Genomic DNA, 24,907 nt, shown 5'->3' on the forward strand with positions numbered 1-24,907 from the left:
TCTGGTTTCACCCTCCACCCCCAGTAAAGTCTCTCAAAGAATAGAATTCTTTAAAAAGGCACATAAAGGTAATAAAATATGGCAGAAAAGAAAGTTTGAGTTAAAGGAGAAAAATCATATTTACAGTACTTTTTTTTTACTCCTGTTGCAGGTCCATAAAATTGAAGTGTTATGCAGGAAATAGTGGAACAGTAACTAGTCAGTAGGAGGAGGAACAATTCCATAGATAAGATGAAAAGAGACTAATAAAATTCTGCTTGGCAGTTCACCCCACTCTAGATGGTGCTGGATAACAAGTGTTTGTGTCTTTAGTATCTGTGTATGTGTATATATGTGCACATGAAGTTACCTGTTGGAGTAAAATAGTATATAGTACTATTTAACACTAAGGTAATTTTTAATACAAATTACAGATGAATAACTCAAGAAACCACTCAGCATGGGCCACCAGTGAAGGAAAGGCACAAGATGCTAGACTAACAGAGTCTAGATAAGGTCAGTTGTGGGGCTTGAACTCCAGGCTTGGTTACTGCTGATTAAGACTAGTGCTCTACTTTGAGAGCCGCAGTATTGCTTTTTTCCAGTTTTCTGGTGGCTATGAACCCTATCCTCAGATCGTAGCCTTCTGAGTAGCCCCTTGTATTCTCTCCTCTCTTCCCCTCTGTCCCCAGCACTGTCTCCTGAGTGCTCTTCTCTCTCACTGTGTGTGTTTTATGCTGGGGTCTGTGTGCTATCAGTTTTGGGGTTTTTTTTGCACAAGCACTCACTGGGGCCGGGAGTTTGGCCTAGTGGTAGAGTGCTTGCCTCATGACAAAGACCGGGTTCGAATCCTCGGTACCACATACCTGTTTTTTTAAAAAGCTGGAAATGGTGCCGAAGCTCAAGTGGTAGAGCTGTAGCTTTGTGTAGCTTTGAGAAAGTCCAAGGACAGTGCTGAGGCCCTGAGCTCAAGACCCAGGACTGGCCAAAAACAAAAAATAGCACTCTACCACTTGAGCCACAGCTCCACTTCCATCCAGCTTTGGTGGGGCGTTAATTAGAGAAGAGTCTTAACAGAATTGTCTTTCTAGCCTGGCTTTGAAGTTAGATTCTCATTTCAATGAATGATTCTTTGAAACTGTCTTCAGAGATTTCTTTTGGTGGTTACAAACATGATAAATTTTATATAAATGGTAGTTTCCTTTTCATTCGCAGGATTAGAAGAGCCTGTGTCCAGAAAACCAATGAAGATGAATATAAAGGAATGAATAAAACTTCAATAAATATTTCAAATTTTGATTGTGCCTTTGTTTTTGCTTATAATCAGTAGCCTGTTTTGCTTACTACTCCAAGTTAAATTTTTTGTTTGGTGTCATGGGAATTGAGCTCTGGGCCTAGTTGTGCTGTCCCTGAGTTCTTCAGCTCAAGGGCTGTGCTCTACTACTTTGAGCCACAGCCCCACTTCATTTCATACACATACTATGCAAGAGTCAAGACACTTTTGTGTGTGTATGCCAATACCAGGGCTTGAATATTTGCTCAGCTGGTAATGGAAGCTCCACCCTATCACTTGAATCACCCCTTTATCGGAGTACTTTGTTGTTTATAGATAGAATCTTATTTTTTCCTACCTAGTTTCAATCTAAGTAAACTATTAACATCTTGCAAGGTAGGATGGGAAATGAGGAACTTTGTATAGCCTGGAGTACTGTTACCTACACACTCCCATCACTGGTATTGAGGGGCTCATAAAAAGCTCAAACAACTTTTTAGTTATTTTTGACAAGGGCAGTTCTTGAACTCTGGGCCTGTGTGCTGGCCCTTCAGTACAAAGCACTGAAGCCACAGTGCCAATTTGATTTTCTGATGGTTAACTGGAGGTGGGTCTCACATTCTTGCTCAGGCTGGCTTTGAGCTGGGATCTTCAGATCTCACCCTCCTGAGCAGTTAGCATTATAAGCATGAGCCCAGCTTGCTTATGTTTTTTGCCAGGCCTGGGTGGGGCTTGACCTCAAGGCTCTAATCTCTACCACTAAAGCTGCAAGATGATGTCAACCTAGATCCTTAAATCTCAGCTTCTTAAATAGCATTGCAAGTATAAGTTGCTAACACCTGGCAACCTTTTTTTCTTTAGATCCAGTGAGATTTTTTGTGAGTTTCTCAGTACTTGTGTGTGTGCATGTATGTGGTCAGCGCAAGACTCATCAGAAACAAGAATTCATCAGATCTCGGTACTAAAGCAGCTACATTAGTCTATTACTCCCAAATGATGAACAGAAAACCAGAAGTAGGGCCGTGTTAATGGTAGAGCACTGCTTTGATCAAAGAAGCCCAAAGAATTGATTCCTTCCCTTAAAATTTTTTTAGAAAGTAACTTGTAGAAAAACAATGGTATGCATGGGATTTTTGCTCGTTTTTGTTCCTTTGTTGGGGACAAAGAAAGGTGATCAAATAGCGACCAGTAGACGTGTAATATTTATTGCACAACTTAACGAGCAGGGAAAGGAGAAAGTAAAAGGGGTGGAAATTGACATTGCCCCTAACGAAATGTACTTATTACTTGATTTATGAAATGATAACCCTTCTGTAGATTACCTTAAAAGGCAGAGAACAGATAGGACAAGATAACAAAAGTGTTGATTTTAAAGAGAGAAACAAGGCCCAGATAAAAATCTCTGACAAACATTTCCTTTATTTAAACTTTTTTACAAAATGAGACTTATCTGTTGCAGTTACTTGAAAAGTAACTTTCATAACACTTTTGTTGTCAACCAGTTGGAATGTATCAATAAATTTAAATGACAATAACAATTCAAGGAAATATGAATGACCCCCCCCAAATGACGGCTACCCAATTTTAAGTACAAATTCTATTAAGTCTGAAAATTTGAGGAAGCACCAATTTTTGAGCATTTTTGTTGGGACTATAAGTTGGCCAATCTTTAAGCAATCTCCTACTGTCAGAAAAGTGTTCATGTTTATATAATTATGAAGGTGAGGGATGATGATTCTGAGTTTCAGGTCAGTCTGGGCTACACGAGACACCAAGTTTAAAAAAAAAAAATGTGCTATAAAGCTGGGTATGAGAGTACATGCCTTTAGTTGCAGCACCCAAGAGGTAGGACTGCCTGAGCCCATTTAAGACCAGTATAGACAACAGAAGATTCTCACACACATAAATAAGAACAAAATAACATACACACAAACCCCAAGTTGGGTATGCCAAAAATACAGGTCATTTTAATCCTAAATAAATTTGAGGCTAGCCTAGACAATGCAACAAGTCCCTGTCACAGAAAAAAGAAAACAAAAATCCCCACAATCTGGGCATGGTAGTACTATAGTCTCAGCACTCAAACTTGAGGCAGGATTGCTTGGGCTCGGGAGTAAGGCTGGCCTGAGCTGCAACAAAAACAAAATACAAAAATTTGGGTATTGCAATAGTGCATTGTCTGTTTAAGCTCATGAGTTTTAGGGCCAGCCTGGGAAACACTGCTAGTCTCTGTCACACACAAAAAGAAGCAGACGCCCTCCTGTAATTTGGGTATGGAAATGCTGTAGTCGCAGCACTTCAGGTCAGGGCAGGGCTGCTTAAGCCCATAACTTTTGAAGCCAGGCTGGATTACTTTATAGTAATGAAAACACGTCTTTCTGTCTTTCTGCCATGCACGCACAATCTAGGCATGTACTACATGCCTAATCTCAGCACTCGAGAGGCTGAAGCAGGACTAAGTCTATGATTTCAAGGTCAGCACCAGTAATACAGTGAAACCCAATTAAAGCCTTCGTTTAAAAACCAACACACTACATAGAAAGGACAAGTGAAAAAACTGTATATTGTACCTTATTACTTTTGGCAAATATTTGCAAATATATTTTTAAAAGAGAGAAATTCAAGGAGTGAAACAATACTTAAAGGAAGAAGACTTCACTGTCATTCTGTAACTTTTGATTTTTAAATTCAAATGTCCTATATTGTTGAGGGAAGATAATGTTCTTTAAAAAAGATATAAAAATATTAAAAATGGAATAAAAATAGGAAATAAAAAGGAGACATAATTTTGGAAGAAAAAACTAGGGTTAATACCAGAGTATTGATGAGAACATAGTTCTACTACTTAGAAGGCTGAGGTGGAATCACTTGAGTTTAACAAAATGCACACCAGTCTAGGCAACAGAACAATTTCAAACAAAACTACAAACTTCAAACTACAAACAAAACAACTTCACTTGGACAATACAAAGACAAACCTAAAAGTATTATGTATCCTTTATCTGACTGATAAACTTTTCTACAATTCCATTGAGTCTTTCAGACTCTGTCAGTTTAGTTACTAATTCCTGCTCAACAGCCATCAAGGCCAGGCCACTATGCTTCTCTTGTCCCTTGGTATGAAATAAGTATCTTTTAAGGCGAGTAAGTGTAGAAAATGAATGTTCAGTACTTGTTGAGGTAATTGGCCAAGATAAAGCAATAAGTAACAGCTTAGCAATACAAGGAATATTATTGTAAAGACCATGCTGAATAAACAAATAGCCAAGGTTGATTAAGCTGATGGAATTGGAATGTGCAACAAAGTTAAGCTTTGCATATTGCTGATAAAATCTAAGTTCAGGAATAATGTCTGTATCAAGGTGACAAAATTCTTGAACGTGTTTGGCTGTTGTTTGATTTAGTGGCTCATTCCATTTCAGTAATAACTGTGAAATCTGCTTCATTTTGCGATAATCAAACTCTGAAAAATATAACTTTAAATTGTGTAATACAGTATCCAATCCTTGGTAATAAATACTAATTTTATATTGCTCTTCTGTTGAAGTAAGAGAAAACATATTGTCTGAAGTGCCAAGATCTACTGTTTTCTGAATTTTTCTTCTTTTTTGAAGTGAAGGTTTTTCAATTTCAAAACCTTTACTGGTTACTTTTTGACATATTTCTTCTGCTCCATCCCAGATAATTTTAAAACATTCATCACTTCTTTCAGAGGCTAAACATTCCAAAACTGTTTCTATCTTGGAAGACAAGGAAAAAATGTCTATGGTTTCACTCTGAAGCTCTCTGGAAAGAATTCTTGTAACACTGAGAACTCGATAAAGAATTTTCAAACAAAAGATAAATTCAAATTTGGAAATCAATGTCAACAAGTCATTCAATTCACCAGCCAGAATTCTGTTTGAAGAATGGCATGATATAAAGGCCAGTGTGTCAATAATTTCTGGAAGACCATCAATCACAGATAACAACACATCATCATGAACTATGTAGCATGTTTGTGACATGTGTTTCTTGCATGTTTTATCTTGACCAAGCTTGCAAATGTTCTGAAACTTTGCTGACATATCTTCAGATACATGAATAATGTTAAACAAGGAACTGAGAGTATGTAGAGCACTTCTAAGTTCCTTTATTTCCTTACAAAACCCAGTTACTGCAAACTCAAAAAAATGTGCATAACAATGCATGTATAAAGCCCTTGGCTTTTCCTTCTTGATTTCGGTGGCCATTTTATTAAACTTTAGCCGCAAATTAGTAGTACTATCATAAGCCTGGCCAGATATTTTATTAAAGTCAATTCCAAGCTGCTGCAGGTATGTTTTGATACTCTTAAGTAAGTGGATCTCAGTCAGCTCTTCAATTTCAACAAAACCCAAAAACCTTTCCTTAATTAAGAATGCTGTTGATGTTTTCTGTGCATATCTTACACAAACTGAAAACTGCCCCTTAATGGAACTGCCAGTTGTCTCATCACATATTACTGAAAAAGCTGAAGAGACATTGATTTCATTCACAATACACTGCAGCATTTCAGCCTTTATTATTTCAATGATATTGATTTGCGTCTGCATACTATTATAGAAGTCAATTTCTGAATCTCCAAGTTGAAACATTTCTTCTTTATCTCTTGTTCTCATCTCTAACAATTCTAAAAAATTGCCTTTATTCACCGATGAAATAGATTGGCTATTACCTCTTAGTGGTAAACACTGCTTTCCAAGAAATAAAATATTTTCAATTATGAGCTTTAGGTACTTTTTGTTATCTTCAGTTTGTTTTGAATTATCATGGACAGCTTCATCACAAAGCTGGTATTGCCTCCAAAGTTGCAATGCTTTCAAATGCATCTCACTTTCTTCATGCTTCCTGAATCTTTCCACAGGTGTTTTCCAATTACAAGCTCCTTGATTTGCAAATGACTCTTCCCTACAGGTAAAATTTTTCTGGTAGAATAAGTGACAGAAATAACAAAATGGCACATCTTTTTTATTACTGTTCTCCAAATGCTGGAAATCCAAATGCCGAGATTTTTTAATGCCTTGAGGTTTATCTTCAACCTTTTGTACTTTGTGTGTAAATTTTGGATGACAGAGACCATCAACTCCTTTCCCAGTGTATGTAGGATCCTGGCTGGAAACTTTATCTATCTGTACCTCTGTGCTAGAGTCAACTGTATGCTGACTGAGTACTGATGAAGATGGTAAAAGACTTGGCTGCTCCATACTATTACCAACACCATCACTGGATTCATTGGGTGAGATCTTTGGAAAAAGGGGATAACATTTGCAGAAGTTTTCAAATTATCGAAACATTGAACATTTATATTCTAATTAACACAGTAGATATATGAGTTTCTTCCTTAAGGTGAAACATTAACAATTTATAAGTGACTTTTAATGCTTTATCTTTAAGTGATTACATGTTTAAATTATTATATGACATACTATATAACACAAAAATAGTACTTATTCAGATGATTAGAACTACGGAATGTTAAAACACAAGTAGTACTCATGAGGATGAAAATATGACATGCCTTTTCTGTGCATACTGGTCCTGGGACTTGAACTCAGGGCTTAGATACCGTCTCTGAGTTTATTTACTCAAGGCTAGCATTCTACTACTTGAGTCTAGCTCTATTTCTGGCTTTTTAGTGGTTAACTGGAAACCAAGAGTCTCATGGACTTTTCTGCTCGTGCTGGCTGAATCTTGATTCTAAGATTTCATTCAGTCTCCTAAGGAGCTAGGATCATGGGCATAAGCCAACTGGCTTTTGGCCTTTAATATTTTAGTTTCAGGTTTTTTTTTCCCATCCTGGGGTTTAAACTCAGGCCCTGGGCTTTGTCTTTGAACATTTTTGCTCAAGGCTAGTACTCAGCCACCTGAGCCACAATACCATTTCCAACTTTTTCTGTGTATGTGGTTCTGAGGAATGAAACCCAGGGCTTTATGTATGCTAGGCAAGCATTCTACCACTAGGGCACATTCCAGGTTCCCAAACCAAAAAAAAAAAAATTTTTCTTTTTTCTTTTGCCAGTTCTGGGCCTTGAACTCCAGGCCTGGGAACTGTCCTTGGACTTTTTCAAGGCCGGAGCTCTACCACTTGAGCCACAGCACCATTTCTGGCTTTTTTCTATGTATGTGGTACCGAGGAATCGAACCCACGTCCTCATACATGCAAGGCAAGCACTCTACCACTAGGCTAAACTCCTGCCCCAAACCAAAAATTTTAAGACTTACATCTGTGATTCCATTTGTCCCAGATGAAGAATTTGTACCTGTAAAATAAATTGAGGCACATATTAAAGATCTCATAGTACAATTTATAAACTGCTATAAATCATTAAAAGATGAATAAAGAAGAAAATTTCTTATAGACAGTATGACAAAATGGGGGGGAGGGGCGGGTGTCAGTTGTGGGACTTGAACTCTGGGCCAGGGCATTGTTCCTGGGCTGAAGAGCTGAAGAGTTCAAGCCTACTGCCCTATCCCTTGGGCCACAGTGCCACTTCCCATTTTCTGGTGATTAATTGGAGTAGAGTCTCACAGACTTTTTAGTAGCTAGGATTAGAGGCGTGAGCCCAGCTTACTGTTTATGACAAATGTTTTCATGTCAACTTTACCTTCTAAGAGATCACTGTTCATGATGGACTGGGCAACCGGATTATCTGCTAATGACACTATGTTGCTTATAAGTGGAATAGATTCTTTCTTTGGAGAAAGAGGATGTGTTGAAGCATCTTGCATCATTGTAATATCTTGTGATAAAAACAAAAATATCTGTTAAAAACTAAGCAGAATCAACTGGAAAACTCATCAGTGTTAGATTGGGCTAACAGTGATTGGGTCCTTGCTTTTTCCTTTTTTTTTGCCAGTGTGGGCCTTAAACTCAGGGCCTGAACACTGTCCTGGGCTTTCTCAAGGCCAGAGCTCAGCCACAGCACCACTACCAGCTTTTTTCTATGTATATGGTACTAAGGAATCAAACCTGGATCTTTGTGCATGCTAGGCAAGCTCTCTACCACTAGGCCAAACTCTCAGCCTGGGTCCTTGCTTTTTATTTATGAGACTAGTTATTTGGTCCTGAGCACTGATTATTTTGTTACGAATAAAAAAATCTTAAGGTATAAAAAAATCTTAAGGTATTTAAAGGGCAATAATTTTTATTTGGGCTTAGGAACAGCAAGATTCCTTAATAAGTCAATAGAAACAACATTAAATTGGTTTAACTTTTTAAAATGGTAAGTAGTTTTATAAAGGAGCATCACTTCAGCATGTCAATTTATGTGTAAATTGGTTTAACTTATCTTTGCATATAGTTTTACACTATTTGTTATTATTCTCAACTCTTCCAGGATTCATAAGCCTCAACATTATTATTGTTGTTATTATAACAAGAAATTCCTTAACGAAACAGTGTGTAAGAAACTCTAAAATTATTGTTCACTAGTCCTTTGGCTTGTTGACAGAACACCTAGTTGATACTGGAATTTGGCTCCTATCATTGAATCTTGTGATTGTGGGATTGAAACCAGAGCTTCATAGACACATTAGTAAGTACTATATCCACGAAGCTAAATTGTCAGCCTACCATCATTGCTATTAAAGCATTTCAAAGTACCTACGTATGTGAAAATTGAAATGAAAGCCTTGTTTTCACAAAGCAGTATCTAACTTAATCTGACTGACTATATATTTAACCCAAACCAATCTTGCCACAAATGTATTGAATTAGCTGAATATTAACCAACTGACTCGTTAAAACTAAGCCCTAAAGTAGGTGGTCAATATATACAAATGAAAACACACATTCAGTTACTAAAAGATTTAAGTATGTTGGAGGTAGGGCCTCAAGTGCCTACTTGGCAATACGAATCGCTGAATAGTTAAAATCTGAGTATTTCTAATAAATTGTAGGAATAAAATGAATTAAAAAAAAATCTTAAGCCAGGTACTGGTGGCTCAGGCCTGTAATCTAGCAACTCAAGAGGCTGTGCTCTCAGGATCATGGTTCAAAGACAACCCAGCCAAGAATATCCATGAGACTCATATCTCCAATAAATTATTAAATAAAGCTGGAAGTAGACAGGCCAGAGCGTGGCCTAGTGGTAGAGTGCTTGCTGGCATGCATGAAGACTTGGGCTTGATTCCTCAGTAGCACATACATAGAAAAAGCTGGAAATGGTACTGTGGCTCAAGTGATAGAGCTTGAGCCCTGAAAAAGCCCATGGACAGTGCTCAGGCTCTGAGTTTAAGTCGAGGACTGGCACCAAAACAAACAAAAACAGCTGGAAGTAGAGTTGTCTCAAAATGGTTAAGAATGTTAGCCATCAGCACAAAAGCTCAGGGATACCAGTAGACCTTGACTTCAAACTCACCCAAAACTGGCACAAAAAAATTGAATTAGAAGTTTAAATAACCTACAGAAACACATCCCTAATTTATTTATTTATGTTCTATTAGAATGTATATATACACATATGTAATATATATATATATATATATATTTTTTTTTTTTTTCCTTAAACTATCTCCATTACTTTGGTAACTTCTCTGTCAGTCAAGTTGACACGTGGGCACTAACAATAGTTAAGTAAAACAGTGAAGTTGATAAATAAAACAATACCTGTAGAAGATTCCACCACAGTTTTATGTGCAGATAAACAATTAAGAGAGCAGAATATCTCTGTCTCCCCCGAGTGATTAGTAATCTCAATTACTTCATAAGATGGTTTTGATGACACACAAAATGTCTTGGCTGGTTTCTGCTTAAAAGATTAGAAAATGATACTCAATAGTCCCGGCATGTGACAAACTGAAATATAATTATTTCTAGGCCAAACAATAAAATTAACAGACATCTTTTATTCTTTTGGAAGGTAGAATTCCCCTGGAGTTTAAACTCAGAAGCTCAAACTAGATGGCCAAGTCCTTTTGCTTAGGCTTTGTTTTTTCCTAAGTTTTTTAAACCAAATTTTTTGGTGCTGATCCTGGGACTTGAACTAGCCAGATTTTCCTGCCTGGGCTGGTTTGGAAGCGAAATTCTCAGATCTCAGCTTCCTGTGTAGCTAGAATTATAGGCATGAAACAAATCATTAAACATAGCTTTATTATGTATTGTTTATACAAAGAGGTGCCTGGATTGGATCCTATTTATTCTTCTAGCGCAGATGTGATGACAGGCATGCTCAACACTTTGAGGTGGAGATTTTCAACCTTTCGCTTGTCCTGTCTAAGTTCTGTTTTCAGAATTATTCTTCATTGGGTTATTTCTTTATATAACCACTTACAGGAAAAGCATGTAATCCTCTAGATTATGTTTAAATTGTTTAGGTAAACACTCAAGTTCCAGAATCTCGAATAAAAACATTTTGCTGTTTGCATCTTACTAATAACCAGTATAGTATAATTATTCTTACTATCTTTTTTTTGACAAGTCCTAGGGTTTGACCTCAGGGCCTGGGTGTTATTTCTGAGTTTCTTTATGCTCAAGGTTAGCACTCTACCACTTGAGCCACAGAGCCACTTCTGTTTGATTTTGACTAGTGGATTGGAGATAGAATCTCATGTACTTTCCTGCCCAGGCTGGCTTCAAATTGTGATTCTCAGCCTAATGAGTGGCAAGGATTACAGGTGTGAGCTACCAGCTTCTAACTTATACTTGCTGTCTTTTTAACTATAGTTTGAAATGGCTTCATTATTTAGGAAAACAAACATACAGATTTTGGGGAGAGTATTTTTTTGTTCGTTGTTTAATTCCTATGCAAGATAAGAAAAGTCTTATACTTCATCAGGTTATCAACTGAAAAATGTTCCCAATGGTACTAAGAACTGTATTCTCACATTTCCTAGAGAAGAATTTAGAGACTAATGAAAGAAAACTGGTTCTTTCAACATACCTGCTGCTTATTTGCTGAAATATTCTTTGAATTAGTCAAGTTATAAGGCTGTCCTTCCATTTGAAACAGATGCAAGAGACCAGAGCTGGTATAACAATAAGCTCCACAGTTCTTACAACAGTTCATGATGAAATTGTTGACAGAGTGAAACTTTGAAAAGCAGGTATTACTGCAAAGACTGTGCTTCGTGCTCTGGTATTTTAGTTCATATTTAATCTAAGATTAAAGAAACAAGATTAAATACTTTTGGCAATTAATCACCAGAATCCTTTTAAATGCTAAAAACGACAACTTACAATAGCGGTCTTTTGACATATGCTGCACTTGGTCAAAATTCTGTTAGTACACATGGTAACACATGGTTTTCTTTTGTCTTCATATGACGAAAAACATGATTGACTGCAATAATTTTTTGCCACAGCATTCTCTTCTATCTGGACAGTAATCACATCTTTTGGGTTTAAAATTTCTCTAAAAATAAAAAGACAACACTAAATATTTTCACCATAGTTAATCTCTACAGAACTCTGCCTTGCTATTTCACTGGCCTGAAAAATAGTTAAGATCAGTCTTGAAAGAGAAAACTAAATTTAGTATTACTTATATGAACTAACTTTGGATAATTTATACTGTTAAAAATGGACATATACTTATCCATAATGGGGATTATAAACATATGTGAATGCAGTTTTAAGGATAATCTTTTTTTTTTTTTTTTTTGGACAATCTAACTTTTATGAGCTATTGACGGTGATAATAGAAAGATGGTTAAAGCCGGGAGTTTGGCCTAGTGATAAGAGTGCCTACCTAACATGCACGAAGACCCAAGTTTGATTCCTCCAAACCACATAAATAGAAAAAGCCAGAAATGATGCTGTAGCTCAAGTGGTAGAGCACTAGGCCTTGAGAAAGTCCAAGGCCAGTACTGGCAACAAACAAACACACACACACACACATACATACCCATATCACATGACATTTGGACTCTTAAAAAAAGAACACTTCCAAGTATGGTTTATAAATTCTAGGGAGGAAGCTATTTCACAAATACTCAGGATTGTAACATCAAAATTACCAAAAGTCCTATTTAAGAAGTTGCCTTAGGGACAGTAGTGTGGCCTAGTGGCAGAGTATTTCTCTATCATGTATCAGGCCCTGGGTACAATTCCTTTGTACTACATCACATATAAAGAATAAGCTGGAAGTGTTGCTGTGACTCTCAAGTGGTAGTGCTAGGCTTGAGAAAGCTCAAGGACAGTGCCCAGGCCCTGAGTTCAAGCCTCAGGACTGGAGGGGAGTTGGGGGGGCGTGAGGGAGAGAAAATACTGACATGTTAACTGATGAACTGAAGGCAATGGCAATACTGAAACCTGTAACTGCACACCAAGTGTATAGAAAACATAACTAAAAGGAACTTAAGACAAGTAACCAAACTAGTATATATTCCACAGATTCATAACAGTACTATTAACAACTGAGATATGGAAGTATCTAAAAAATGTTCATGATGGTAGGATTAACATATAGAATATTAGCCAAGCACTGGTGGCTCATGCCTGTAATCCTAGATACTAAAGAAGCTAAGATCTGAGGTTAGAGATTCAAAGCCAGTCTGGCTTTTATCTCAAGTGACACTAGAAAACTGGAAGTGATGCTGTGGCTCAAGACATGGGGCTCTAGCCTTGAGCTGAAGAGCTCAGAGACAGTGCCCAGGCCCAGAGGTCAAGCCCAGGACAAAAAAATAAAAATAAAAAATACACAAATTAAAAAAAAATTCATCTCAATGAATTGGGAAAAGAACTAGCCATGGTGGATTAAAAAAAAAAAACAAAAAACATTTTTTGAGTCTTAGCACAAATATTTACTAATACTTGTTTGCCACATATACACTGTTAAGCAAAACAAAAGACGTTAGTTTCAATTAAGAATATTCTGTGTAGGCCGGGAGTTTGGCCTAGCGGTTAAAGTGCTTGCCTAGCATGCATGAAGACCCGGGTTCGATTCCTCGGTACCACATACATAGAAAAACGCCGGAAGTGGTGCTGAGGCTCAAGTGGTAGAGCTCTAGCCTTGAGAAAGTCCAAGGACAGTGCTCAGGCCCTGAGCTCAAGCCCAGGACTGGCAAAAAAAAAAAAGAAGAATATTCTGTGTATAGTGCACCAACATAGGGGCTTGAATTTGGGGATTTGTACTTTTGTCTCTGCTTTGCTCACTGATTTTTATCTCCACATCTGGCCTTTTGATGACTAAAGGGAGATAAGAATCTCTCTTAAGGGCCGGGAGTTTGGCCTAGTGGTAGAGTGCTTGCTAGCATGCATGATGACCCAGGTTCGATTCCTTGGTACCACATACATAGAAAAAAGCGGAAGTGGTGCTGAGGCTCAAGCGGTAGAGCTCTAGCCTTGAGAAAGTCCAAGGACAGTGCTCAGGCCCTGAACTCAAGCCCAGGGCAAAAAAAAAAAAAAAAATCTCTTAAATTTGTCTTCAAGTCACAATACTCAGACCTTTGCTTCTGGAGTAGCTAGATTATAGCTGCCATTGGCACTATGGGCTAAGAATAATCCTAACTAAACAGCAAAGATTTTCAAATTATTTAAATGACATCTCTATAATCTGATACTCAGTAAGCTAGTCTAGGCATAGTGAGACCCTACCTCACCAAAGTGGGAGAAAAAGCAAAAGACTTCCACGGAATAAGAGTCTGTGAGACTCTTATCTCCAATTAATCACTCAAAAACTGCAAGTGGTAGTGGTGCTGTGGCTCAAGGGGTACGGTGGTAGCCTTGAGCTGAAGAGCTCAAAGACAGTGCCCAAGCTGAGTTCAAGCCCCATAATCTACAAAAACAAAAAACAAACATGTGGCGCAAAACCTAACACTGGGACTGAGAGTGTGGCCTAATGCGTGCTTGCCTAGCAAGCAGGAAGCCCTGGATTCAATTCCTTAGTATTGAGTACACAGAAGTACACTAAGGCCAGAAGTGGTACTGTGGCTTAAATGAGAAAGCTCAAGGACATTGCCTAGGCTCTGAGTTCAAGCCCCAGGACTGGAAGAAAAAAAAATACCCTGACACAGATAAGGTAAAAGCAATCCAAAGAAAGGGTTTGAGTGACAGAACTGTTCCAAAACACCCATGTGGATCACAGCGCTAAGTAAAGAGCTCCCCACTCAGACCAAAACCACATTGGGAACAGATCTCTGCTTTGGAAAGCCCAATACATAGAATTGTCCAAGGACAGTGCTCAGGCCCTGAACTCAAGCCCAGGACTGGCCAAAAAAAAAAAGAAGCTAGCAGTGGTGCTGTGGCTCAAGTGGCAGAATGCTAGCCTTGAAAAAGCCCAAGGACAGTGCTGAGGTCCTGAGTTCGAGCCCCAGGACGGCGCCCCCCACACACAAAAAAAGCAAGCAGCTGCAGCACAAAAGAGCAATGACTTCACAGGTGAAACCCAGGAAAGAGATCATGCCACTATGAGTCATATGATCTCCACCAACCCAAGTGGCCAGCAATAAGGTCTGGGGAGGAACTCAAATCCTGGCTCAGAAGCAGGGGCATAGGAAGACGAGGGAGAGAACATAATCAAGCAAAATCCTGAGCCCAGAACCCAGATAATGCTGCAGAAGGAAAGTGACAGTTAAACTTCCTTCAGACTGTGTCAGGAATTGGTGCTTGGGAGAGTCTGGGACCAGAGACCAAGTTTGGCGCTCCAATCTCAAAGAGAACATCAGTACAGCCTATACCAGGCAAGATAGGATTCTGAGGATTCTGCCCCTAGGAATTCCATCACTTCAGAGATTGGGCTTGGGTAAACCTTGGATAAAGGACAAAACTTGGGGTTCCTACTCAACTACCTCACCACCCTTGGCCTACACTCCAATCTAAGGCCTCAACCTCCTGCTGGCCTGGGACTAAAGTGCAGCTGAGTCCTATACCACCAATAGGTATAGGTAGGATCGGTAGGATAGGAATAGGTAGCATACCAGGAATCCTCAGAGAGGGACCACACTGCAGGCAGAGTGGCCCTTGAGCTCAGCCCTCAGGGCTAAAGCACCTCCAGCAAGTACTATGTGAAACCAGAGACTCTAAGCCTAAAGGTCCCAATTTCAAAGTTCTGACTCAACTCAGCCACCAGTGCTGTGGCTCAAGTGGCTGAGTGTTAGGAAAAAGTGTCCAAGGACAGCACCCATGAGTTCAAACCCCAGGACTGGCAAGAAAGAAAAAAAAAAGAAAAAAGGGTAGATATCAGAAGTTAAGGATAAAACTGAAAAATTAAACAAAAAAACCCAAAGACTTAGAAAACATATTCAGGACATACCAAAGGGGAATGCAAAGAAACTAAAGCAAATCCGACAGCCTAAAAATTTTTTTGTCAGTCCTGGGGTTTGAACTCAGGGACTGGGCACTGTCCTGAGCCAGGCATTCGTGGTTTATACCTGTAATTCCAAGTACCTGAGAAGGGTACTTAGTAAGAGGATCACAAGTCGAAGCTAGCCTAGGGCAAGTTTGAGTGAGACCCAATCTGTAAAACAAACTAGAGAAGCTAGAAAAGCTCTGAAATATAGCTCAAGTAGTAGAGTACTTGCTTGGTAAATTCAATCTCAAACAACAGCAACAGGAAAAACAAAGACTGTGCATACAGAAATCAAAAGGTATATACTTGAGTCATAGACTATCAGTATCTATCTATCTATCAGATGCATAAAAAAAATAAGGAGAAAAAAACCTGTTTTTGTTTTTTTTTTCCATACTGGCTTTTGAACTCAGGGCCTTCCACTTGCTTGGCTTGACTGTACAGCAGATGTTCTGCCAATTGAGCCATACCACAAAGTATATATACGTGTCTATGTATTACCTACAGCTACCTGGCTTTTCAAAAGAACTAAGTGATTCCTCCTAAGATGCTCTCTTGCTTGGCTTTTTCACACTCCTGGATTTTTTTTTTTTTTTTTGCCAGTCCTGGCCTTGAGCTCAGGGCCTGAGCACTGTCCTTGGACTTTCTCAAGGCTAGAGCTCTACCACTTGAGCCTCAGCACCACTTCCAGCTTTTTTCTATGTATGTGGTACCAAGGAATCGAACCCAGGCCTTCGTGCATGCTAGGCAAGCACTCAACCACTAGGCCAAACTCCCCACTTTTTAATCAGTAAGTCTACTTAACAGCAAATGGCCATCTTTGTGGCTCAGCTTGCAATATTCTGGCAATCAGCAGGGACAGGTAAAAAGCCCCAGATAGTACCACTCTGCACATCTTGCAGTAACCCTTTGCCTATTGGCCACATTGGGTTGAAAAGGGCCCAAAAAATCCAGGAGCAGGCCAGCATCTCAACCCGCGTGCTGGCAGCAGCCACCAGGGATCACAAGAGAGCCAGTTACATTCAGGTACACTTCCCACAGAACCCCAAACAAGGCATGGACAGAAAAAAGCAAAAAGCAGGCTCAAGAGTGCTTCCAAACTACAATGGGGATGAATGACATTGTCTAAAGACCCCTTGTTTTGCTGGCTTTCACCAGCACTGGAAATGCCCCCCTCTCCTCCCAGTAGGTACATGCAAGAGCAGCTAGAGACCTTAGGGCCCAGGACCTCATCCTGGCAGATAACTCCTGGCATTTTACTGGAGTCTGTCTTTTCTGTCACAGTTGGCTTCAAATCTGGATCGACTTTGTTTCAGCTGCCTGAGTAGTTTTATGTCAGCTACTAGTACTGGCTTATTTAGTGCTTTATAGGAAAAACATATTACAAAAAAATGTCATCTTGAAAAACACATTAAGAGACAGTGAATGTTATTTCTGATAAAGGTGTGACAGTGAGAATAGAATCACCACATCAATAATTTCACTTATAGCTAATTTAGGAACGTAAACTTTAGAAATCACATCTAAAAAGAAAAACAGGATTTCGTGCATTTTGTCTGCAAACTCTTAACAAAAACCTTAAACAAGCCAAGGCAGCATCTAGATAACACAACTTCAGAAAAAATGAAGACAGAAAATTACAACCAAAACTTTTAGCAAGACCTATGTAAAAAATAAAAAAAAACTTAAAATTACATACTTTGAACAGTTTGAGCAAGTTCTCTTGGTAGGAAGTGAAGAACTGGCAGATGTAATGTAGTCAGTGATGCACAGTGTAGAGCAGAAGAGCTGAGTAGATCCTTTCCTCTGATAGGCAGTTTGCCCCATCTGGAGGATTTTTTTACAACCAGAGCAGGAAACTTGAACAGCTGTGGTTGAGACAGAAAGCAGCATTTTATTCTTGTCAGACAACACTAGAGAAACCTGACAAGTTAGTCAACTGCAAAGGTATTAAAAGGGAAAGTATATTTTCAACTTATCAGCAAAGCATTCCTTCAATTTTTTTTTTAGAAGTTATTTCTCTTGAACAAAAAGTCTGACCCCAGGGCCAGGAGTTTGGCCTAGTGGTAGAGTGCTTGCCTAGCATGCACGAAGACCCGGATTTTGATTCCTTGGTACCACTTACACAGAAAAAAGCCGGAAGTGGTGCTGAGGCTCAAGTGGTAGAACTCTAGCCTTGAGAAAGTCCAAGGACAGTGCTCAGGTCCTGAGCTCAAAACCAGGACTGGCAAAAAAAAAAAAAAAAAAGGTCTAACTCCAGTAGTTTGGTCTAGTAGTAAGTGCCTAGCGCACACAAAGACCTGGAAGTGGTGCTGAGGCTTAACTGGTAGAGTGCTAGCCTTGAGGAAAGCTCAAGGGCAGTACTCAGGGCTTGAGTTCAAGCCCCAGGACTGGCCAAAAAAAGTTTGATCTTTTTTTTGGGGGGTGGGGCTAGGGAGGACAACCACTACTAGGGACTGCACCTAGGCCTGGGTGATGTCATTTAGCATTTTTGCTCAAGGCTAGTCCTCCTTACTGATCCATGCCTCTACTTGTAATGAGTAACTAGGATTCCAGGTCTAAGCCACAGCACCTGGCTAAAAGATATTTTTAAAAAGTAGAACAACTGGGTGCTGGTGGCTCATTCCTGTAATCCTAGCTATTCAGGAAGCAGAGATCTGAGGATCACGGTTTAAATTCAGCCTGGCAGGAAAGTCCATCACACACTTATCTCCAATTAACCACCATAAAATAAAAGCCAGAAGTGGAACTGTGGCTCAAGTAATAGAGCAATACCCTTGAGCAAAAAAGCTCACAGACAGCATCCAGGCCCTGAGTTCGAGCTCCAAAAATGCAGAACTGCCTATCCTATTGATGACTGTGACTTAATTTTATTACCATTGTCTGAAAATGTAGTGTTTTTCAACTCACTCTCCTGAGTTTTGGGTTGATGGGCTTGACAAGACTCCTAAAAGAAATTAAAAAATGATTAATGCAGTGTATTTGTGATTCATTCCATTGAAAGTGATACATTATGCAATTATTCTATAAGTTGTAGAACTGAGCTGACACATTATCATTTCCTTTTTGGGTCCTGTGTCTGATAACACCAATTTTTCATTTACCCAAATGTGACTTCAGAGCTTTGTCAATAGTTGCTGTATCAAAAAGGACAATGTACAGTCATTAATTGGCTTTATTTTGTGCCAGTTCTGGGACTTGAACTCAGGGTTTAGGTGCATGCCCTTAGCTTTTCTGCTTAAAGTTAGCACCTTACCACTATAGTCCCAGCTCCACTTCCAGCTTTTTCTGATAGTTTACTGGAGATAAAGAGTCTCATGGACTTTCCTGCTTACCATGGTTTGAAGCACAATCCTCAAACCTCAGCTTCCTGCACAAATAGGATTACAGGTTTGAAACCCCAACACCCAACAAATTGGCTTATTTTTTGAGGGGAAAAAAAGAAGAAAACCAGGACAAATCCACCCTTCTATGGTAACTGCCCAGGAGAGTCTTGCCTGTTGTATATCAAACATTCTTTTCCCTTAAATCATTTCCTTGGAGACACACTTGACACTTAAAACTATACTTAGTGGGCATCTAGTGAGTACCTATAATCTGAGTCAGCAAGAAGAAAAGTGTGAAGCCAAAGTATCACTACTCTGCAATTTAAAAAAAAAAAAAAAAAAAAAGAGCCATAATCGTAGCCTAGGTAGCGTGCTCCCCGACATGCATGAAGCAAGCCGGAAGTGATACTGTGGCTCAAGTAGCAGAGTGCTAGCCTTGAGCAAAGTGTCCAAGGACAGTGCCCAAGCCCTGAGTTCAAACTCCGGGACTGAAATAAAAAAACTAAATCAACATACACCTTGCATAAACTACTTGGGGGCGAGGGTGTGTGGAGATAAGGATTTAAGTTTTTAGCCAACAAATTACACTTTTGCAACTAAAATAGGTAATGAAATGTTACTCTAGAATAAGGTATTTACCTGAGCATTGTTGGTTTCTGTCTCAATTTTATCTAACTGTTCCAACTGTAGTGCCATTGCTTTGTCACACTCATCTTCTGGTGGTGGTTCTTTCATTTTGGCATCTGTTGCAAGGGAATATTCCAATTGCAAATAAATGATCTTTCTGGAAAGGTCTCAGGTTCCTAGAATACTAGTGAACAGATTTACTTTTTCTGTGGGTGTGCTGGTACTAAGGCACCTCTCCCTGAGGTTCTGTGCTTAAGGGTACATATTATACCTCTTGAGCCACAGCTCCACTTCTGGCTTTTTAATGAGTAATTGAATAGTCTCACACCTGTCTGCCCAGGATGGCTTCAATGATTAACCTTCAGATCTAAACATGGAATGAGCTACAGGACCTGACTTGAAAGCACGGTAGTTTGAACTCAGGGGCTCCAGCATGACCATGTTTCTGTTCAAAGCCAGTGCACTACCACTTGAACAACTCTTCTTGACTTTTCGGTGGTTAATTAGATAAAAGCCTCATATTTTTCTGCCTGAGTTAACTTACTACATTGATCTTTAGATTTCTGCTTTCTTGGTAACAAGGATTTCAAAGTTAGCCAATGGTGCCCTATGTTTTTTAAACAAGGTTAATTTTATGGCACTATGTGTCTTTAGACAATTTTGTATCCAAATGCCTTCTCAGATTCAACGATTTTCTTTTTTTGTGTGTGTGGGTCATGAGGCTTGAACTCTGGGCCTGAGCTCTTCAGCTCAAGGCTACCATCCTACCCTTGACCCACATTCCCACTTCCGCTGGCTTTGAATCATGATCCTCCGATCTCAGCCTCCTGAGCAGTTAGTGTGAGCCACCTCACCCAGCAACAATTTTCTTTTTTCTTCTTACTTCTCAATATTTGGAGGGGGGGGGGTTATAGGGGTGGGAGGGGAGTGGAAGGGGAATGAAATCTTCACATGTAGTCCCCATGTCACTGTGCATCATTGAATGTGTAGCTTTCTTCTAGAATCTAATTTCATACTATTCTCCCAACCCAAGACTAAAACTACCAATACTAAAATTTTATTTTTGTAACATTGGAAATTGAAGCCAAGATTTTGTACAGAGTAAGGAAGCACCAATTCCTTCCAAGTTGATGTGTAATCTACAACTCTTAGGACATAAAGCCTAAAAAAAAAAAAAAAAAAAGCAAGAGAAGATACAGCTTAAGATTAACACAGGCTGGGAAGATGGCAGACTGGTTGCCTTAAGCATGCATGAAGTTCTGGGTTCGATTCCTCAGCACAACATACACAAACACACATACAAAAGCCCGAAAGCGTTGTGGCTCAAGTGGTCGAGGGCCATCCTTGAGCAAAAGAACCTAAGGGAGAGCTCCCAGCCCCAGACTTCAAGCCCCAAGATTGTCAAAAAAAAAAAAAAAAAAAAAGATGGTCACCTTACTATCTCACCGTAGGCCTTCCACCTAGCCTCTGACGGTTCTTCCTAATCCCCACCCAGAGGAATCTGAAGCAGGGGGATCCAACTCACTTCTAAGGTCTCAGTATCCTAGTACTGGCATTACAGGTGTGAACTACCAAGCAAATTTATTCCCCCCTCCAAGTTTGAGCAACAACAACAAAACTCCTTCCTGACACACCCTCTTCACACTTCCTTTCCCATCAAAGGTAGCCCAGCAACTGGCAGACACACTAGCTGGAGAAAAAGTGGGAAAGCGGCCACCAAGTCAAGACCCCCAGGCTCACTCACGCAACTCCTAGCTGCTATGCAGGCTGAGACCCAGAGAAGGACGGTGTGTTGTCACACCGGGTTTGAAAAAGCCCAAGAGGCTACATTTCCTATTAACCAGCAAAACGCCGGGCAGGAGCCATGGCGCAAGTGGAAAAGGCCCAGCCATAGGCAAGCGAGGCTCGGTTCAAGCTGCGGTAACAGCACAGAAAGAACCCCTCACCCGCGCAGACGACCAAGGGCGCCAAGCCATCGTCTCCGGACTTCCCGCGGCCTTTCCCAGCCCAAAGAGCCAGAACCAGTATCCAGGACTGTTTCCACAGGCCCAACCCTTCCCGGCACTGAGACTCTGTCCTAGAGGGGACACCGGCTTCTGGCCCTCCCGGCAATGCGCCCGTAAGAAAGGGGTGTTGGGGGGCGGGGGGGGCGGACACGAAAGCCTAGCCGCGTAAAAGCTTACTGATTGCTCTCCGGGACGCTCGCCAAATGGGAAGAGCTCCAAAGTTCTTCGCCTTAGAACCGTTCCAGCAGGCCCGCCCCCTTCCCACGAGCCTTTGCGGTGGAGCATGCGCAGAAGCAACAGGCTACGCCTCCCCTAGGTTGTGATAGGCTAGGATGTGTCAAAGGGGGCGGAGAAAAGGCGTTCAGTCCATATGATTGACGTGGTCTGGAATTGCCCGCCAAGTTTTGAGTCCCGCCAGGAAAGTGCAGAGTCACCATGACTCAGCATTTACGGCTGGGCGAGGTGGGAGGGGTGCGGGAAAGAGGCTTTCAGCGCCTAAGGCTCGCTGGGCCTCTAGGACCGATAAAGCCTCGAGTGGGCCGAGGTAGAAGTGATTTCACCACCCCTGTAAATCCCGATTCCCCCGCCCTCCAAATGGTGGCTCGCGGATTGCAAATTCCCAGGAAGTGGATCTGGCTGACTAGGGACATCGTGCACTTTGGGGACCTTTCCAGAATATTAATAATAAGTGGCGGGGAGTGTGGCCCAATGGTAGAGTGCTCGAGGCATGCGCCAGCACCTGGGTTCCATTCCTCCGTACCACTTACGCTGACAAAAGCCGGAGGTGGTGCTGTGGCTCAGGGGGTAGAGCGCCAGCCTTGAGAAAGTCCGAGGACAGGGCTCAGGCCCTGAGCTCAAGCCCGGGACTGGCAAAAAAAAATAAAGTCTCAGAAACTGTGGCCAAAACATCATGGTGGAGGAGGGAAAGTGGTGGAGAAATGGAGGGAGGGGTAGCAACATTCGACAAGACATGTACTCAGTACCTTACCAATGACGGTAACCCCTCTGCAGACCCCTGGACATCACCTTTCAACAAAAAATTAAACTTAGGGCATGTTCAAAACCCTTGTGTGTAGGGCTCTGGCAACAAAATGGTGTCAGATAAACAGCAAAAGGAGCTAACGGATAACACTGTTAAACATCAGAACCAGATATCTCACATCAGACTTACACATTGGTAAATGAATGGCCAACTAGTTACTACAAGTGATTGTGTTGGTAAATATCAACTCAAGGTACCAATGAGTTGTGGGAAGTGACAACAACAAATAAAGCCATTTCATACTCAAAAAAAAAAAAAAAACCCTTGTGTTTAATAAGTTGACACACTGCTGTCGGCAACCCTAAAAAAGCAAAGGAGCTTATGTTGAATTGTGATGCTTCTCAAATCACAATAGGATTACAAAAATAGGAAGTAAAAGCATCTTACTGCAATCTTGCTTTTTCACCCTGGCGTTTTTCTTCTCTTTTCTTTTCTTGTTAGTCATGGGACTTGAACTCCGTGCCTGGGTGTTGTCCCTGAGCTCTTCAGCTCAAGGCTATACCCTTACCCCTGGAGTCACAGCCTCACTTCCCATTTTCTAGTGTTTAATTGGAGATAAGAGTCTCAAGGACTTTTTAATACCCAGGCTGGCGTTTTTTCTTTCTTTCTTTCTTTTCTGTGGGTCTTGGGCCTTGAACTCGGCCCTGGGTGCAGTCCTTCAGGTCTTCAGCTCAAGGCTTCCACCCTATCTCTAGGCCTGAGCTTTGTCCCTTTGCTCCTGCAGTTCTAGAATACTACCCTTGAGCCAAGCCCCATTTCCCATTTTCTTAGGGTTAATTGGAGTCTCAGGTCCTTCAGTGCCCGGGCTGGCTTTGAACCTTGATCCTCAGATCTCAGCCTCTGGAGTACCTAGGATTACAGGCATGAGCCTCAGCAATTGCCTCACCACAGCTTTTTTCACCATAGTTTTTTTTTTTTTTCTTATTTGAGGGCAGAGGATGTAACTTTCATCTAGCATGATTGATGCAAAGTGTTCTCCACTCCCTAAACTAAAAAACAAACTACATTTGAGGCCCTTTGTGAAGGTGAAGTCCAGATCAAAAGGGCCTTCAGAAATCTCCTGGGGGGTTTTTTGGTCCTAGGGACTTGACCTTGGGGTCTAGGCCCTATCCCTGGTCTCTTTTTATTTTATTTTTTTTATTTTTACTTTTTTTTTTTTTTGCCAGTCCTGGGCTTGAGCTCAGGGCCTGAGCACTGTCCTTGGACTTTCTCAAGGCTAGAGCTCTACCACTTGAGCCTCAGCACCACTTCCGGCTTTTTTCTATGTATGTGGTACCAAGGAATCGAACCCAGGTCTTCATGCATGCTAGACAAGCACTTTAACCACTAGGCCAAACTCCTGGCCCCCTGGTCTCTTTTTACATAAGGCTAGTGCTCTTGAGCCCCAACTCCATTTCCACCTTTAAAACACACACAGAATACAGTCCTGGGAGCTGGATGCGGTGGCTCATGTCTGTAATCCTAGCTATTCAGCGGGCTGAGATCTGAGGATCTCACTTCTAAGCCAGCCCAGTCACTAAAGCCTGTGAGACTCTTTATGTCCAATTAAAATTACCAGAAAACTAGAAGTGGTACTGAAGCTCCCTGGGTAGATGGTAGCCTTGAGCAGAAGAACTCAGGCACGGGGCCCAGGCTCAGAGTTCAAGCCCCAGGACTGACAAAATAAACAGTCCTGGGGCTTGAACACAGGGCCTGGGCATTGTCTCCGAGCTTCTTTCCTCAAGGCCAGTACTCTACCACTTGAGACACAGTGCCACTTCTGGCTTTCTCTATGTATGTGGTAATGAGGAATCAAACCCAGGGACTAGGAATGTGGCTTAGTGGCAGAGTGCTTGCTTAGCATGCACAAAGCCCTGGATTCAATTCCTCATTACCACATAATCTCATGGACTTGCTAGACTTGGTGCATGCTAGATGAGCACTCTTTCACTAAGCCACACTCCCAGCCCTGGGCTGTCTTTGAACCAAGATACCCCTGAGTAGTTAGGATTACAGGTGTGAGCCACCAGCACCCAGCCCTTCTGCTTGTGTGTGTGTGTGTGTGTGTGTGTGTGTGTGTGTGTGTGTGTGACATGGGCATATACACATTTACATCTTACACATTATAAATTAATGAATTTAGCTTTTACTTTTGTGTGGCCTGAGCTTGGACACTATACCTAGCTTTAACAGATATATGTTTTTATTTATTTATTTTTATAAAAGTTGTAGATGAATCATTAGTTCAACATTAGATCTGTAAAGTCAGCACTTTCCACAAAATGAGAAATTGAAACCTTCACAGCCTTCATAATCTTGTGCTTAGGTGCCACCTGCCTTTGTGGGAGCCTAAATAGAAGCAGCCACTGCTTTCTTCTTACATGTTTGCTTCTTACATGTTAGCCTTTTTTTTTTTTTTTTTTAAA

General features: G+C 40.7%; 1 protein-coding gene and 1 long non-coding RNA gene across 5 annotated transcripts; one reads left to right on the forward strand and one right to left on the reverse strand.

Moving 5' to 3' along the window:
• LOC150062122 (uncharacterized) lies at positions 1 to 1,278 on the forward strand. The gene is made up of 2 exons (XR_016535994.1): positions 1 to 495; positions 1,195 to 1,278. It is a non-coding gene; the product is annotated as an uncharacterized LOC150062122 (long non-coding RNA).
• Positions 1,279 to 4,191: 2,913 nt separating this feature from the next.
• Positions 4,192 to 21,717, reverse strand: Zmym1 (zinc finger MYM-type containing 1). Of its 4 annotated transcripts, none has more exons than XM_090335263.1 (10): positions 21,638 to 21,717; positions 19,467 to 19,570; positions 18,379 to 18,448; positions 17,201 to 17,369; positions 11,451 to 11,625; positions 11,155 to 11,370; positions 9,882 to 10,020; positions 7,879 to 8,013; positions 7,496 to 7,533; positions 4,192 to 6,516 (listed from the first exon to the last, which is right to left on the reverse strand). In XM_090335263.1, the coding sequence occupies exons 2-10, from the start codon at positions 19,560 to 19,562 to the stop codon at positions 4,240 to 4,242; spliced, it is 3,315 nt and encodes a 1,104-aa protein (XP_090191389.1). In that variant the 5' UTR covers positions 19,563 to 19,570; positions 21,638 to 21,717; the 3' UTR covers positions 4,192 to 4,239. The 4 variants fall into 4 exon arrangements, with proteins under 4 accessions (XP_090191389.1, XP_090191386.1, XP_090191387.1 ...); XM_090335260.1 differs by having other exon boundaries at positions 9,882 to 10,023; XM_090335261.1 differs by lacking the exon at positions 21,638 to 21,717 and adding an exon at positions 21,401 to 21,503 and having other exon boundaries at positions 9,882 to 10,023.
• Positions 21,718 to 24,907: the final 3,190 nt, after the last annotated feature.

The sequence above is a fragment of the Megascapheus bottae genome, chromosome 6 (genome assembly GCF_031878675.1).
Source record: "Megascapheus bottae isolate mThoBot1 chromosome 6, mThoBot2.hap1, whole genome shotgun sequence".
Lineage (NCBI taxonomy): Eukaryota > Metazoa > Chordata > Mammalia > Rodentia > Geomyidae > Megascapheus > Megascapheus bottae.

What these genes read in the sequence shown, in the direction of transcription:
- Zmym1 (XM_090335260.1), bottom strand. Translation starts at nt 19,562, where the DNA reads ATGAAAGAACCACCACCAGAAGATGAGTGTGACAAAGCAATGGCACTA. An exon ending in TTTCAGCAAATAAGCAGCAG is followed by an intron (nt 10,024 to 11,154) that starts GTATGTTGAAAG and finishes TAATCTTTTAAG; the next exon opens with CAGAAACCAGCCAAGACATT. An exon ending in TGTGGTGGAATCTTCTACAG is followed by an intron (nt 8,014 to 9,881) that starts GTATTGTTTTAT and finishes TTTTATCACAAG; the next exon opens with ATATTACAATGATGCAAGAT.